Consider the following 18,551-nt stretch of genomic DNA (forward strand, 5'->3'; position numbering starts at 1 on the left):
TTAATTAGCTTCAAGGTTGAGAAATCATTTCATTGCAATACATCTGACATGTTGACTAGTTCCAACTTGTCACGCAAGCTTTATATCAGGTTTGTTTTGATTGATACTCCATTAGATCAAATTACAATGTTCTGGATGTCTCATTGACAATATTAGACATTTCCCGACCGTTCAGCCTGTCAGGTTTTGGTTTCTTTGGAACAAATTTTGGCTGCACAAGCGGAGCGAGGAAATGACCGGTCCAAAAATCTCTCATTAAGGTTCTGCTGCTGTCTCAGAGACAAAGTGGATTTGGCCAATGAGCTTTAATGAGCTTCTTGGTGAACATCAGAGAACAGAGAGCTGGTCGGTGTAGTCAAACACCCTCAAGAGGGTGCAGGCAGGATAAAAAACAGAGACAGACAACGTACTGTATGTATAGATGACTAATAAATGTACTTTAAAATTACACGTTTATTTTTTGTTTTATTGATTGAAACTTGCTCCAATCCCCTGTATTGTAAAGGAATCAGTCTGTTTGCTGGCCATTGTTTATACCACACTGCATCTGAGTCATCAATGATATTGTATAATTATCTTTAATGATGTCATATCAATATCATTGTTTATACAAGTAGATTAATTATTCCTATATAATGACTTCTGGAAAGTTTCAGTGGCACGCTCCTGACTCGAAAACAGAAGTAGTCATGCTGGTCCCACAACTTACATTTATTGCTGAACACAGAACACTTATTTACACTTATTTACAATGGCATTGCACAGTTTTATCCTGTATTTATTGAACAGTTCAGAAAATTATGTAGTGAATATAAAATATCTGACTGTATTTGTAACCTTATGATCTGAAGAAGCATGTATTTTTGTTTTTCTGTAGTTGGTTTGTCATGTGAGGCGTTTCCCAAAATATTCAACTTTGTGTTTCCCATTTGAATATTTTCCATGATATGTAAATACAAAAAGTTCTCCATGGCAGCTCTTGCTGTGGTGAGTCAGTCAGTCATATCACCTGTCAGACACTGGTCTCAATGTGAGGTGACATCTTACAGCTCAGCATGTGGGACAGGAGTCTGTGCTGGTGGTGGTACCTAGATACACACACACACACACACACACACACACACACACACACACACACACACGCACACACATACATACATACATATTGAGTAAGCAGCAAATCAACAGGATCATTTGACATATTTGGCTCCATCATCTGGTCTGGAAATGTTACTACAAAGATTCTGTATTAAATTCATGTCTGTGCAGTGTGCACATCTGTTTGGCAGATGTGTAGGAGAATATAATCATGCAAAACAAGGCAGTGGCATTTCTTCATGACTCTCTAAGATTCAGTTCTCTTTGAAATGAAGGGTGAAACCAACTAAACCGACAGCACCCTTTATCTAAGAATTCAAGTATATGAGGTGAGACACTTACTTGCTAATGACCCTCTGTATTTCTCTGTTCTCCTCCTCTTTGAGTTTCAGTAGAACCTGCTCCAGGAGTGGGAGCTCCAGGTTCAGATACTGGGCTACCTGACACACAGAGACAAGACAAAGTCGGCTTCATTTAACAGAGTGATATTCAGATTGTGGAACAGAACGTTTGGAGCGAAATAGCAGGTGCTACACCTTCAGAGCTACAGGGACATTTGTGTTTGCATTTATAAATAAATAAATGTAAATGTGATGTTATCTGTTGCAACAATGACTCTGTGATGATATGTTAACACAAAAGGAAGCTGATTTAACACATGCATTGACTCTACAGAGCACATCCAAGTTAGTATTTCTTTTGCCACGCTCTTACAAGCTGTTTACATCTCTAAAAGTAAAGTATGAGAAGATGTTTAAAGGGATAGTTCAACATTTTGGCAAATTGGCCCATTGCCATAATTGCTATAGTCATAGTAGTAGGTTCGTTACCTTTAATTGTCGGTGCAAGCTATTTTTAGAACGGCGGGGCGGAGCGGCAGGCTGCTCAGAGCTATACTATGGAGGCTAAAGGAATTTCTTGGTTTCCCTCATCAAACTCATCAAATACAAAATCCAAAAACTCCAAAACGCTTTCGTGGACAAGTTGTGACCTGCACATTCACCACGCTATGAGATAATAACGAAACGTTACGAAACTGAGCCGTTTTCGAGGTAAATACAGAGTCTGCTTGCTGAAAAACTGTCCCTGAACACAACACGCATCAGCGGTTTGCATGTATTTACCTCTAAAACAGCTCCGTCTCGTAACGTTGTGTTATCTCATAGCGTGGTGATTGTGCAGGTCACAACTTGTCCACGACAGCGTTTTGGAGTTTTTGGATTGTGTATTTGATGAGTTTGATGAGGGAAACCAAGAAATTTCTTTAGCCTCAGCTCTGAGCAGCTCACGGCTCTGCTCCGCCATTCTAAAAATAGCTTGCACTGACAATTAAAGGTAACGAACCTACTAGGGATGTGGAGATTCACCGATTCATATCGGTGGTCCGATATAAACGTGTGCGATGCGACTGCACCGGTAGATTCAGGCTACATCGGACATAATTTATGGTTGAATTTGCGATGCATCTCTTCTAGCCATAGACTGTAAAAAGAATGGACGTAGCGTCCGTGACGTCACCCATTGGTTTGGGGGAGTCTGTTTTGTGCCGCTACTACGGGGGTTTGAGCCGCGCCATGTTGGATTCTGCTTGCCATATTTGGAGCGGTGCGGCCGTTGGCCGGCCGAGAGCCCGCCCACTGGCCTCGTAACAGCGGTCGCCAGACCTGTCACTCAACGGTTCTGCGCCCTAATTGGCCAGAACTTTAAACCTAATAATAGTAAAACGGTAGAATTTAAAAAAAATTCACCCCCCTCAGAGTGTGTGCGGAGGTAGAAACTATCGGTTGAGACCAAAAAAATAAAATGTACCAGGCTGTAAATATGTTTTTTTAAGCTGTAAAATCGGCTGTTAAAAGCTGTAACATGGGGCTCAATTGGAGTTGCTCCCTTCTGGAGCCAGCCCCCAGAGGAAGCCGGGGGGATTGCAGCTTTTTGAACGCGGAAGTGAGCTTCACTTCTCAGACCGACAACTGCCCCCTTGCTTCTAGCCTTCTACATCGGTAAATTCCATGGTTAAATCGATCATTTCATTTTCCGAGGCAACCTGAACGCACCACCGCGGAAGCCGTTCGCACCATAGACGCAACCTCCTGCCCTGCTCCTGCCCATGCTCTGACAGTGACAGGTAGCAGCAGCAGCAGCAGCAGTAGTCAGAGCCGCCCAGAAAAGTAAACAGTCCGAGTGAAGCGGCAGGTCAATAGGTCAATACTCGGCCGTCAGCGGCTGTAACTAGGAGCAGGGCCGTGGTAGATGTTCTGGTTGTAGTGAGCTGGGAAGCGGTGGTAGCCGCGGATGCTAACCGCTAGTTAGCGTAGCGGTTAGCATCCGGTCAGCTAGCAGGGCTAGTACAGTAGCTCTGCTACTCTGCTGCATGGAGCTACACCTGAGCTCTGTCACTGGCTGGAGAGAAAACACAGACTCTCCACCCAGAAATGTCCCATGCACAACAAAACATCTGTGACTTGTCTCTTTTAAGTTGTTTTGTGAAGCACTTTGTAAACTTGTGTTTTTAAAGGTGCTATATAAATAAAGTTATTATTATTATTATAATATAGCAAAAGACCAAACTGCAGAGGTGCCACCACACAAGACTAGCCCATATGATTAAGCTGGATTTCATTTCTACCATTTATTTCCTCTAGACTGTACCTTTCAAATATGATTTATTGGTTTGCCCTGTAAAAATTAACCAAATATAGGCTACATCCCTCAAATTGATACAGAGAGTAAAGGAGAATGGTATTGAGGTAATAAACTTGATGTGGGAAGAAACTCTCATATCACAACTGTATCAAACATCATATCGAACCGAATCTCTTTGTAATTAAGTCATATCGTTATCAAATCGCATTTGAATCGCATCGTATCGTGAACAGGAGTGAATCGTATCGCATCGTATCGACAGGAGCTTCAGTGTATCGTTAATGTATCGTATCGGTGGCAGCGTATCGAGATGCGTATCGAATCGGCCTCAGTGGTGGAGATATACAACCCTAGAACCTACTGCTATGACTATAGCGATTATGGCAATGGGCCAATTTGCCAAAATGTTGAACTATCCCTTTAAGTCTATTCAATTATACAGTACGACTACTTCATATTTACAGTAGCCTATGTGACCACAGAGTTTGAGAAAGGCTTTAACTAATTCCAGCAAATTGTGGCTTGTGCACAAGAAAAATGTCCCAGTGATTTTGAGGGATTTACTTCAAAGCCTGACAAAACTAAAGCTGTATCAGAACATCTGGATGTAATGCCTTTATCTAAGTTAATATCTTGCCAGTAGTAGGTCTGGATATGATTGATGCATCACTGAGTGTCTGGACTGTGATTCTGTCAGCCCCTTGGAAGACGTAGGGCCGTAACGTCTGGCACTCACATCGATGCTGACTTCCTGTTCGTCCATATCCATCAGAAAGATCCTCATGATGTCATCAGAGGGCCCCTGCAGTATGCGCTCCCACAGTGGCTGGTCTCTGTTACTGAGCTTCCTTTTCTCTGGACAAAACACACAACATCAGTGTTGCATTTTGTTTTTTTCTGACTTTGGCTAATGATTCCATTCCCTGCCTAACTCGAGACAAACCATACCTCCGCTCTGGTGAACACAGTACAGAGCAAACTCCTGGGGGTCGTTCTCTATCTGCAGGATGAAGAACAGATTCAATCTGTTACTGATTTTTATGCTTGTTGTACAACTCTGTGATTTCTCATTGTTTTTTTTATTGTGAATGCAGAAAATCTCACCTTGAACTTGTTTAGTAACTGTTCAATGACCTGGTTTGTTGTCATCTCGCTGGAGATACGAACTTTAGTCGGAGTACCGAAGGATGGTGTGAAGATAGACGTCTGGAGGAAACAAATACTGGTGAGCTGTGGTGCTTAAAGAGTAAGGTAAATTAATTGAATGGAAGGTTTGAATATAATGATAAAAGAGAGTCTACCTTATAGTTATAGAAGTGTCCGTTGATAGAAAAGCGATGTTGTCTTTCTTTCTCTCTTTGTGCCGCCGACTTCGCTTCGCCCTACCCCTCCTCCTCTTGACCAATGAGGCGTCGCTCATACAGCGAAACAGGTTTGACTCCGCCTCCAGCTCGGGGTTCTTCTGCCTCACAGGACGCAGGGTGGTGCTCTCATAAATAACAGGGCCTTTGGAGCAATATCATAATAGTGATATCAAGAATGAGGTGAGATCACAATTCATGTATTAACTTTATATCAGGATTTTATTAATTACTCTCTTGGGACGATCTAGATAAATCAAGATTCAAGAGTGTTTATTGTCATTTGCACAGTAGGAAACATGTTTCCATGACAATCAAAGGATAATTTCCGTTTTTTACAACCTGGGCCTTATTTCTAGCATAAAATACGATCATTTACTCACCCAGACAACTTTGGTGTCATTTGGAGTCGTTTTGACGAAATTAGCCCCAGTGGAGCGGCGCGTACTGTACAGTATATCCGTATTAATGCGAGAACACGGGGCACGCAATGCAGCCTCTAAATAACACATTATCCGCCGCAAAACTCGTTCATTTCACCAATATGACTCCAAACGACTCCACATGACACCAAAGTTGTCTGGGTGAGTACATGATCGTATTTTATGCTAGAAATAAGGTCCATGTTGTAAAAAAAACGGAAATTATCCTTAAATTCTTTCTTTGGTGTCCACATCAAAAATGCCAGCATAAGAGATATATAAAACTAAGTATAAAAAAAGAAAGACAATTAAAGATCAACAATATATCTACTACTAGTACTACTAATAATAATAATACAAAAAAAAACTAAACGCTAAACACAGATGGAAGTTGTTTCAATGTGATGCAAAAGATAGAACTCTTAGGGGAAACTACTTATGGAGATATGAAAGGAAAATAAAAACAACCTGGTGGATGATTGTTGACCGCTGTTTCCTGTGGTGTCTCAGACATCTCATCGATCTGGTGAAGATCAACATATTCTCCCCATCGCGTCATACCCCTGCAAAGAGAAACCAGAGAATCACTCAGCAACATGGAGTAATTAAGCATAACATACAAATATCATTAGTGATAGAAGAGTGATTCACTCAGGTGTTGTTCTGTTTTAAAAGCAATGGAAAAATACACTGCAGATGATCATCTGTGGCACTTGAGGATCTTCTCTTGCTCAAGTAGCAGTTAGTGGTTACTCACATGTGAGCATGAGCCTTCAATACACGAAACAAGTGGTTACTAAACCGCTGTGTCTGTCTCAAGCTCATACTTAAGTTAATGTCTGACAAGGTAAAGGAAACACAAAAATATCCATCGTTTATTGACCAATTCTGTAGCAATGAAATAACAAAACGATAAAAGAAAAACTGCCACACGAGCAAACTACAATACATTACCCATCATTAAATAGTTTCACTGTCACTAGTTTAGTCTAAATGAAATGTAAAATTACACCCAGACAGGTGTGCAATTCTTTAATGCTGAAATCCTGCAGCAAAAAAAGTGGCTAAAGTGTATCTGAATAAAACACAGGACTTATTAAAACAAAACAGATTTATCTTCAGATGTTTGTGTTGCTCAATTCAGACTCTCTTGCCACATTATAAGCTGTGTTTTTATTTTGTAATGATGCAAAAAAAAAAAAAAAGCTGAAAACCAACCTCTTGTCCTCCAGTGGGCTGACTGGACTGGTGGGGTCAGGTGAGACCAGAGGAGCAAAGGGAAGCATCTGTTTGTCGTCTTGTATTTTCAGCCTGATGGGTCTCCTCACTCCCCAGGAGATGTTCAGGAAGCCCTCCACCACCACCTCTCCCCCACCTCCCTGTTACACACACAGATGCATACACACCTGTATGCTGTATGAGTATAATCATACATTCATTCAGAATACCACGCTATGACCAAGATTAATACAGTAACTGGTTAATATCTAGTTTAGACAGATGTTTATATCTTCCCTGAATTAACCAGTATGTTCACCTATACTCAATTCAGTTCAGTTCAATTCAATTCAATTCAATTCAATTCAATAACCAGGCAAACTGGAAGAAAATAAGAATTCATGTAAAACTACATAGAAATGTAAACATTTTATAACCCCACCTGAGAGTAACTGAGGTGCAGCTGAGTCTGGTCCTTCAGGAAGCAGTTGTAGGTGTTCAGCAATGAGATAAACTCTGCTCTAAAATGAACACAACAGCAATGAATGACAAAATATACAGAACAGCTGCAAAAAACTGTTATGTTCCTGAAGACCTACTTGTATTCCATCTATAGTTGAGTTGCAATTAAATAAGCAAAATAAAATGACAATCAGTTTCCATTTTGTTTTTTTCTTTCTTTTTGCTAGCATAAACACTCTGCACTTGCAACACTCAGCCATTGCTGCATTTAAAACACATGTAGCCCTGTCTATATTAAAACCCTTGATGATAAATATGTTCTGTTCATGAGTTAATTTCATTACAATGTATTTATTTGTCGTTTAAAAAGTACAGAAAGGCCATGTAAGTTCATATTATATACAAAAGGTTAAAATAATAACAATGGTTGATATTATATAATGTAAATCATTTATTTTGGTTGACTCCAGTGTATAGGTATCTGACCTATTCGTCATATCCTCATTCTACCTGTCAGTCTGCTGGGTTGCTATGGTTGTGGGGCACGAGCGTCCTATCAGGCAAGCTAAGGGGGTGGGACACCTGGGACATACGGAAAACAACAGAGAGAGACGAGACGCACATGAGGTGACAACGTTTACATGCAATGTAGCATGAGCTACAGTACGAGTGTTTCCTTCGATTCCAGTGTTAAATGCAGAGTTTACCAGCGGAACAGGGTCATACTGATGCGTACTGAAGGTAAATGTTATGTTTGTGGTAATACGGACTGTTTTACTACTGTTGTGACTATGAATGCTAACCGTGATGAGCGAGTGGCTTGTGCTAACATGCTATCAGTGATGTTGAATGTAGTAGCCTCACGTTACTTGCTGTGTTTAATGTGTGTTACTATAGTATGTTATGTGAACTCGGAATGAGCTCGCGAATATGCACAGAAACTATGAATATGAGTGATTTAGAGCCGTGTGTGTATGCTCGTCAGAGATCCAGACCAGGACAACACATCTTGGACCTTTTTCGTGTATCCTCGACGCGAGCGGCGGCTAGTGGCCGAGTGAGTGACCAGTGAGCAGTCCCCGGATTCTCCTTTTCTCTCTCCCTTTTCATTCATTCCCCCACATTCATCCCCTCATCCTCATTCCCAACCAAACCCATACAAACTGACTGAGGACAGACTGTGAGTACGAACAATCACAAATACACCGGATTAACTCATTACATTTTATTTTGCTTGCTTAAGTGAAGTGGTCACAAGGTTTGAGACCCCACCGATCACAAGCAACGACTCAGGCCTGCATCGTTTGTTTTTTTTGGGTTGTGTGCACACAATTGTTATAAATGTGAGATTTGAAAGTGTGTTGCATTCAGGGAATAATAAGTGACACTGATATTGAGAGTTTGTGTAAGAAAGATATTGTTTACCTGTGTTGCTGTGAAATAATTTGCTGTGTCAATACTTCATTGATATAAAGAGACAAGTTACACTTGAAGAAAGTTGTTTATTCTTAGTGGGATTTTACATTTTATTTAGTTTCAAGTTCTGCTAAGTGGAGGCACCAAATCTTTATTTACTTACCTTTTATCAGTACAGGTTAATACGGCACCAAACACCAAAACCTAAGAACCCAGAGACCGCCCTAATATTAAAGGTGATTCCAAATAAATAGTTTCTCAGTTCATAGGGCAGGGTGCTACATAAATGGAGGCACCGCTGGGATATTTATAATTTTTATTTTCCCAGAATTGATTTCTTTGTAAAGTAAATGACAAATTTTCCCTGAACTGTTTTAATTTGTAAAGCAATTTTTTTCAAGTAGTGCACAGTGCAGTAAACCCAAACAGCTACCAACATGAGTCAATCCGCCCAACTTGAGTTAAGTAACTGGTGCAGAGGGGAGGGAATATCTGTAAAACATGCCCTTATGTTGTATGGTGTATCAGAAGAGGAAGACATTTCAGTCATAGAGGAAGCAGTGGAAACTATCAAAATACTGGGCAAAGTTAGAGTGAGAGGAAAAAATGTTTGACGCTAAGACCCAAACTGTCACTGTTTTGTGTGAGTCTAGGGAAGAAATAGACCCGACCAAGGTCCCACTAGAACTTAACTCACCCACAGAAAGTGTTAGTTGGACAATAGCAATAGCTCAACCTCAAACAGACGATACAGACAACTTCTCAGAGAAATTAGCTCAGTTTCTCCAAGATGAAGGAAAAACAATGGATGACATCCCAACAGTAAAACCTAGTGGTAGTGAATGGACCAATAATCCTGAATCCATAATTCGTGCTGTTGGTGAAGTATTGAGGCAAAGCCCCAAGTCCAGTGAGAGTAACAACTATCGTCGTCTCAGAACCTTTTCAGGTATCAGCCCCACTCCACTCGGCGAGGAGAGCTTGGACAGCTGGCTGGATCAGGCAAGGTTCATGGCTGAAGAGTACGAGTGCTCGGAAAAAGAGAAAAAACGAAGGATTGTCGAAAGGTCTTAAAGGACCAGCCATGGAGATCATCCAAGCCGTTCGGTGGTCAAATCCTGATGCTAGTGGTATGGAGTACATACAGGCTATAGATAATACCTTTGGAAGTACTGAGTCAGGAGAAGACCTTTACTTATCCTTTAAGTCTCTTTACCAGAAGCCAAATGAACGATTATCTGAGTTCTTGCGCAGACTAGAAAAATCCCTCAGTAAAGTCATTCGCAGAGGTGGTCTGCCAGGTAACGCAGGTAACCGAGCTAGACTTGATCAGCTAATTAAAGGTGCAGTTGAGTCTGATCTCATGTTGATTCAGCTTAATCTGAGAGATAAGAGAGACAACCCACCAACATTTCTAGATCTGCTGAAAGAGATTAGAGAAGCAGAAGATCTTGAAGCTGCTAGGCGTGGTCTCAGGAAGCCTGCACCCCGTCAACATGTACATGTAACACAAGCAGAGAAAGGAACAGAGTTAGATGTGCATCATGAAACTCAACTCAGAGCAGAGATTGCAGAGTTAAAAGCTAAACTGAAGGAACAAAGAAATACACTGTCTCAGTCAGCCAGTGAGAGTTACACAAAAAGGTCCAAGGAGGAAAGTAACATTAAAAGTCAACCTAACCAGGAAATACAGTCACTGAGAGCAGAAGTAAACAGTCTTAAAGAACAGTTAAGAGTCATGTCAGTGCAGTCTACTCACTACTCAAAGGGAAAACGAGAGTATGACAGAACCAAAGTGCCCTTGAACCCAAGAGCTGCTCCCTTTAAAGTTCAGCCTAAAGAAGAGTTTACTGGTTTCTTCTGTTACAAATGTGGAGAAGATGGGCACGTAGCAACTAAATGCACCGCTCCAGAGAACTCCTCAAAAGTGATTAGAAAGCTCATACGCCAAGTCCGTGGAAGCCCAACAGAGCCAAAAGAGAGCTCTAAAAGCCCTGACAATGGCATTGCCAGAGTGAACAAAATGGAAGTTCCTAAAACAGATTCTGACCTACCAGAAGGACTCGTTGGCCCATCATCTGTCTGTACCATTAAAGTCAATGATCTTACCTGTGATGCTCTTATGGATTCTGGATCAAACGTAAACCATCATTTTTGGAGGATGGTATGACAAGCATCTGTCACATGTCCCCATACAGCCAATCTCCCGACTAGCCATCTGGGGTCTTGCTGATTCTGAATACCCCTACAGAGGTTATGTGGTGACGGAGATGGAGTTTCCAGAAGAAATGTCAGGAGTTAAAGGCCCTGTCACAGTCCTTGCCCTTGTATGTCCAGAGCCTCAGCATGGACAGCAGGCACCTGTCATAGTAGGTACAAATGCTTTTTTGTTTCACAGACTGTGGGACATTGCAAAAGAAACAGGCAGCCAACACAAAGTACATTCAATGAGACTTCAGGCCGTGTATAAACAGATACAGTCTCAGGAAAACTTACCTCAGAGAACAGCGGAGGAAGAAACCATCGGACAAGTGAAATGGCATGGTCCAGGTCCACTCCTCATAGCTCCTGGAGAGAAAGTGTACGCTATCTGTAAAGTGGAGAAACAGTCAGTGTCAGGTAATAACATCATTCTTATTGACAATCCAGTTAATCAACAGCTTCCTGCTGGAGTTATGATACAACCAGGAGTACTCCCTGACACCAGCATTGATGCAAATCACTTTACAGTACTGCTACATAATGAGACTCAGAAACCTACCTCCATCCAGGTTGGCACAGTCCTTGCAGAAATGTATGCTGTAGATACTGTTGTCTCCCCATGTTCCTCAGATACTGTTTCTGATCCTCTTGACCCAGAGCTCTTTGACTTCGGAAATTCACCTGTTCCAGAGAACTGGAAGGAAAGACTCCGCCAGGAACTCGCGGCAAGACGAGATGTTTTCTCCGTCCATGAATGGGATGTGGGATTGGCCGCTGGAGTAGAACATCAAATCCGGTTGAGTGACACGACCCCTTTCAGAGAGAGATCCCGCCGTTTAGCTCCAGCTGACGTCGATGATGTAAGGCGACACATACAGCAGCTGCTCGCGGCAGGTATTGTGAAAGAATCACGGTCCCCTTATGCATCGCCCATAGTGGTGGTGCGTAAGAAAAATGGCTCCATCCGAATGTGCGTTGATTATCGCACGCTCAATCGTCGGACGATACCGGACCAATACACGACACCCCGTATTGACGACGCATTGGACTGTTTAACTGGCAGTAAGTGGTTTTCGGTATTGGATCTCCGCAGTGGATACTACCAAATCGCTATGAGCGAACAAGATAAAGAGAAGACAGCATTTATCTGTCCGGTTGGCTTTTACCAATTTGAAAGGATGCCACAAGGCATAACTGGCGCACCAGCCACCTTTCAACGACTCATGGAGAAGGCAGTCGGTGATATGCATCTCCTACAGGTCATAGTTTATCTGGATGATATTATTGTCTTCGGGAAAACCCTGGAAGAGCACGAACATCGCCTTCTAAAAGTCCTTGACCGTCTGCAGGAGGTCGGACTCAAAGTGTCGTTGGACAAATGCCAATTCTGTCAACCCAAAGTCAAATATGTAGGGCACATTGTGTCTGAAACAGGGATCGCCACAGACCCAGAAAAAGTCGAAGTGGTGAAACACTGGAAAGAACCAACTGACCTCAAGAGCCTCAGGTCATTCCTCGGTTTCTGTGGCTACTATCGTAGATTCATCGCCAATTACTCCCATATTGTGCGTCCACTTACCGAGCTCACCAAAGGGTATCCCCCTACTCAGAAAGGGAGGAAAACACAATTCACAGATTCAACAAAGACATACTTAAAGACATCTGAACCATTTGGAGAAAGATGGGATCAGTCGTGCGGAGACGCCTTTAAGAAGGTCATTGACTGTCTCATTAATGCCCCGGTACTGGCTTTCGCCGACCCTGCAAAGCCATACATTTTACACATTGATGCTAGCACAAGCGGGCTAGGGGCAGTGTTAAATCAGGAACACCCAGGCGGCCTTAGGCCCGTGGCTTTCGCGAGCCGGAAACTCAGTCAGTCAGAGCAGCGCTACCCTGCACACCAGCTAGAGTTTTTAGCGTTAAAGTGGTCAGTAGTCGACAAGTTTCATGACTACTTATACGGAGCACAGTTCACAGTGAGGACTGACAATAACCCCCTCACTTATGTACTCACGTCAGCCCGTTTGAACGCTACAGGACATCGCTGGCTAGCAGCTTTAGCCACTTATGACTTCACAATCCAGTACAGGCCAGGACGTCAAAATGTAGATGCTGATCTGTTATCCAGGCAGTACGCCACTGAAATCCAAAAAGATTGGACAATCATTCCACCATCAGGCATCAAAGCTCTCTGTAAATGGGCCCATGCCACAGAAAGCTCAGGTATACCATCCAGGCTTGTAGACCAGCTTGGTGTCTCTCCCGAAGTTATTCCTGAGGTGTATGTTTGCTCAGTCAGTCTTAGTGGAAACACCATTGACCAGCTTAGTTCAAGAGAGCTCCAGATTGCTCAGGAGTTAGATCCAGTCATTGGTCCTGTAAAAGCAGCCCTGGAAGCTGGTACAGTTCCAGTTCACACCAAAAATGATCCACCTGATGTAGCTTTGATATGTCGAGAAGCCCCTAAGTTACAACTTAGAGAGGGTTTATTGTACAGAGTCAGACAAACAGTCACAGGTAAAGAGACAAGACAGTTAGTCTTACCTGAGAGGTTTCGAATCACAGTCTTAAAGTCTCTTCATGATGAATGTGGACATCTAGGAGTTGAGAAGACATTGGAACTTGTCAAAGATAGGTTTTATTGGCCACATATGCCTATGGAAGTGGAGCAATATATCAAAACATGCGGAAGATGCATTTCAAGAAAGACGCTTCCTCAGCGCTCAGCCACGCTGAATCAGATCACTAGTACAGGCCCATTGGATCTCGTTTGCATAGATTTCTTGCAGATAGAACCTGACAGCAAAGGGATAGCCAACGTGTTAGTCGTTACTGACCATTTCACACGGTACGCTCAGGCCTTTCCTACTAGAGATCAAAAGTCCATGACCGTTGCTAAAGTACTATGGGAGAAGTACTTTGTTCATTATGGTCTCCCAGCCCGGATCCATTCGGACCAGGGGAGAGACTTCGAGAGTAAAGTCATAAAACAGCTTCTCTCTAGTCTAGGAATCAGAAAGTCGCGCACCTCTCCTTATCATCCCCAGGGTGATGCCCAACCTGAGCGATTCAACCGCACCCTTTTGTCAATGCTGGGCACCCTGCAGAACGAAAAGAAGCACAAATGGAGTCAACACATTAGTCAGTTAGTACACGCATATAACTGTACTAAAAATGACGCCACAGGATATTCTCCGTATTTTCTTATGTTCGGCAGGGAGGCGCGACTGCCTGTGGATATTTGTTTCAACACCTGTCTCAACGGAGAGCATGAACCTGACCATCTTCAGTATGTCAACAAGTTGAAACAGGACTTAAAGAAAGCCTACAAACTCGCCACCGAGGCAGCTGACAAGAGTCACTTGAGGAACAAGTCTCAGTACGATCGCCGTGTTCGAGGTCAGCCATTGGCCGAAGGAGACAGAGTCCTGTTGAGAAACCTTGGTCTTACTGGGAAGCATAAACTTCAAGACAGATGGAAGTCCAATCCTTATGTCATTGTCAGACAGTTACCCAACTTACCTGTCTATGAAGTTAAACCAGAGTGTGGATCCGGAAGTGTCAAAACTCTTCACAGAGACCATCTCCTGCCAATCGGTTATCTGGTAAGGATGCCAGATCCCTCAGCTCAAACAACAAAACACACGGAACCGTCTGTCACAAGGTCACAGAACAAAAGGAGGAGTCGGAGGCATCACCTGCATGAGTCTGCAGATAGTGGTCCTTCTGATTCAGGATCTGAGGTTGATGAGATACCAGGATATCCATCCTTTGACATTGATGAAGTTGAGAGACATGTCTTGTCTACTTACCGTCAATCAAAGCAGATCCCTAAAGCCACAGAGGAAAACATGGACGTGACAAGAAGTGGTGAAAGTGACGCAGACTTACCTGAACAAAGTGACACAGACTTACCTGAACAAAGTGACGCAGACTTACCTGAACAAAGTGACACAGACTTACCTGACGAGAAGTCATCTGATGAGTCAGAACCTGAAAACGCAGGAAATGAGACAAAGACAGAACAAGAACAAACCTCATCTAGTAAAAGAGATGCTAGAAACAAAGATAGCTCGAATGCTAGACATTCACAAAGACAAAACAAACCAGTCATTCGTTTGACTTATGACAAACCTGGCCATTCCATGGATGAACCAGTAACTATTGTACATCATGGTATGGTCATTCAGCTAAACCTGAATCCACAAACTACTGCAGCAGATAGAGGTCCTACACCTGCAAGAAAAGCCCCACTCAGGAAACATAGGATTAGATGAGGACATCTAATGGTTTAGAAGGGGGAGGGTGTAGCCCTGTCTATATTAAAAACCCTTGATGATAAATATGTTCTGTTCATGAGTTAATTTCATTACAATGTATTTATTTGTCGTTTAAAAAGTACAGAAAGGCCATGTAAGTTCATATTATATACAAAAGGTTAAAATAATAACAATGGTTGATATTATATAATGTAAATCATTTATTTTGGTTGACTCCAGTGTATAGGTATCTGACCTATTCGTCATATCCTCATTCTACCTGTCAGTCTGCTGGGTTGCTATGGTTGTGGGGCACGAGCGTCCTATCAGGCAAGCTAAGGGGGTGGGACACCTGGGACATACGGAAAACAACAGAGAGAGACGAGACGCACATGAGGTGACAACGTTTACATGCAATGTAGCATGAGCTACAGTACGAGTGTTTCCTTCGATTCCAGTGTTAAATGCAGAGTTTACCAGCGGAACAGGGTCATACTGATGCGTACTGAAGGTAAATGTTATGTTTGTGGTAATACGGACTGTTTTACTACTGTTGTGACTATGAATGCTAACCGTGATGAGCGAGTGGCTTGTGCTAACATGCTATCAGTGATGTTGAATGTAGTAGCCTCACGTTACTTGCTGTGTTTAGTGTGTGTTACTATAGTATGTTATGTGAACTCGGAATGAGCTCGCGAATATGCACAGAAACTATGAATATGAGTGATTTAGAGCCGTGTGTGTATGCTCGTCAGAGATCCAGACCAGGACAACACATCTTGGACCTTTTTCGTGTATCCTCGACGCGAGCGGCGGCTAGTGGCCGAGTGAGTGACCAGTGAGCAGTCCCCGGATTCTCCTTTCCTCTCTCCCTTTTCATTCATTCCCCCACATTCATCCCCTCATCCTCATTCCCAACCAAACCCATACAAACTGACTGAGGACAGACTGTGAGTACGAACAATCACAAATACACCGGATTAACTCATTACATTTTATTTTGCTTGCTTAAGTGAAGTGGTCACAAGGTTTGAGACCCCACCGATCACAAGCAACGACTCAGGCCTGCATCGTTTGTTTTTTTTGGGTTGTGTGCACACAATTGTTATAAATGTGAGATTTGAAAGTGCGTTGCATTCAGGGAATAATAAGTGACACTGATATTGAGAGTTTGTGTAAGAAAGATATTGTTTACCTGTGTTGCTGTGAAATACTTTGCTGTGTCAATACTTCATTGATATAAAGAGACAAGTTACACTTGAAGAAAGTTGTTTATTCTTAGTGGGATTTTACATTTTATTTAGTTTCAAGTTCTGCTAAGTGGAGGCACCAAATCTTTATTTACTTACCTTTTATCAGTACAGGTTAATACGGCACCAAACACCAAAACCTAAGAACCCAGAGACCGCCCTAATATTAAAGGTGATTCCAAATAAATAGTTTCTCAGTTCATAGGGCAGGGTGCTACACACAAGAGGTTATAAAAGCAATACAAACGAGATGACTGCTTTCAATTGCTGGATAAAGCTCTTGATGAGTAAAGGAATTAAGTTTGAAGCCAAAACTGTATTGTTTTCTCTCAATAGGTAAGCTGTTAATGCTAACTATACTAACTCACAAATGGCCCATAGGCTACAAAATATTTTAACTTATTTTCATTTCAGTTCCATGCCACATCATATTTCTACAGAAGACGAATGCTTGTATCATACAAACAGACTTTTTGAAAATTGCAAAGCTGTTCCTAAACATCTTCCATAAAAATCTGTGTCTAGCTGTGGTTGCTTGTCACGTTACAGACGTCTATGGGTTGTTAGTGGTTCCAGTGGAGTGATTGCCCTTCTAAACTGCACGTGTGGTTGAAGTTAAAGGCCATTATGAGGTAAAAATATCCAGCGTTTTACAAGATTGTGGAACACTGGACCAAACTATTTATAAAGTAGTTCCTACTAGCTCCACCTCAATCATAATATCCTGTATGGTCATGTGTCTGCAGAAGAATTATACTTTGATTTTCAACTGCAAACACATTAATAATGCCAATACTTTTGCTTCTGCTTAATATTTATTTAAATGCAAGATTATTATTATTTTTTTTTAACTAGATATCCATTACAAAAGTCCTGTAGGCTTATTGGTATTTTTCTGAGTTCCAGCAGACCCACCTAGAGAGTGTCCTCCCATCTCCTGCCTGGATCACTGGGAGCAGAGCTGCTTCATCCATCTCTGGTTGTATCAGCTACTGAGGAGAACAACAACAACAACAAAAACAACAACAGCTTCTATAAATGCATGATGGGGGATACAAAGTAAAAGTAATCTCAAGCTTTAGAGCAGCGGACAAAAGAGTGAAGGTTGTCGACTTGTTGAATTGTAGTGCAGTTTGTGTGCTGCTGCTGCACGGGCTACTAAATAAAGACACCTGACAACACAAAACAACAACATTGTGTCAACCTGGAGGAAAGGAATGCCGCCGCGCTGGTACAGCCACCACGGTGTCACTCCCTGCTAAAAATAAACCATATAATTAGAGTCTTACCTTCTCTAACATGGCAAATCAGAGCTCTCCTCCCGATTTCTCAGTCTTTGTCTCTGCCTCTTTCTTCTGCCTGGGCTTTAAATATATCTTTCCAGCCTCTCGTCCTGTCTCTCTCTGAAGTTTTTGTGTTATATTTATCCCGCTCTTGCCTCTCTCTCTCTCTCTCTCTCTCTCTCTCTCTCTCTCTCTCTTTGCAGTGCCTTTGCTCTTTCACTTTCTTTTTTTGTGTGCTTGCCTTAAAGAGATGTAATAACAGTACTCCACCCAGTAACCAGTGATGACAGTGTAGACCCGACCATCTGTTTATTCTTCGGTCAGAAACACTGAAGCCTGTGCCTGCAAACAGAGATTGTAGGAATTTCCACGTGGCCTCTCTCTCTTTTGTCAGATTTCTCTCTTTTCTCTTTTTCTTCTGTTCTTTTTTGAATTGCTCTAAATGACACAGCAGACTAAAAGCAGCCTCTTTGTCTCTCTCCTTTCCCTCTCTCTCTCTGTCTCAGCCTGTTTGCCGGTATAAGAAATATCTCAGGTATTCAGCAGCTGTCCTCCCAGCAGCCATAGCACTCCCTGTTCTGACTGACAGCTCACTCTCGCACAGGGGGGACAAACCTCTTTACACCAGAGAGAACAACATTTAAAGGTGCAGGATGCAACTTTCATGCAGTGCTCATAGGAAAATGTAAGAAATCCCACATTATTCACCTGAAATAAATATGGCTGTATTTATATCTGTCCAAAAGCACACTCATTTCCATACATGTGATATTATTTGTCACACACGAAAAAAGTCCAAACCAATGTGTCTATGTGAATTTAGCACATGAGATGAAATGCTGTAAATATCACGTGTGATGTCCCTATCATACATAAAACACACATCATTGTGTGTGTGTGTTTTTTTTTACCATATGATATTATTGTATTATGG

At 42.2% G+C, this 18,551-nt stretch overlaps 1 protein-coding gene across 1 annotated transcript; it reads right to left on the reverse strand.

Annotated features, from left to right (window-relative positions):
• Nucleotides 1–692: 692 nt before the first annotated feature.
• On the reverse strand, nt 693–17,830 carry rassf6 (Ras association domain family member 6). Its single transcript, XM_085793842.1, is given in 12 exon segments — nt 693–1,088; nt 1,441–1,538; nt 4,478–4,596; nt 4,690–4,741; nt 4,846–4,947; nt 5,043–5,117; nt 5,120–5,247; nt 5,993–6,087; nt 6,743–6,903; nt 7,185–7,263; nt 17,250–17,323; nt 17,624–17,830. Coding segments are annotated over 12 exon segments (1,071 nt in total). The 5' UTR covers nt 17,636–17,830; the 3' UTR covers nt 693–1,012.
• Between the last annotated feature and the right edge of the window lie 721 nt (nt 17,831–18,551).

This window comes from Trachurus japonicus, chromosome 12 (genome assembly GCF_045865225.1).
Source record: "Trachurus japonicus isolate A0001 chromosome 12, Traja_1.0".
Taxonomy (NCBI): Eukaryota; Metazoa; Chordata; class Actinopteri; order Carangiformes; family Carangidae; genus Trachurus; species Trachurus japonicus.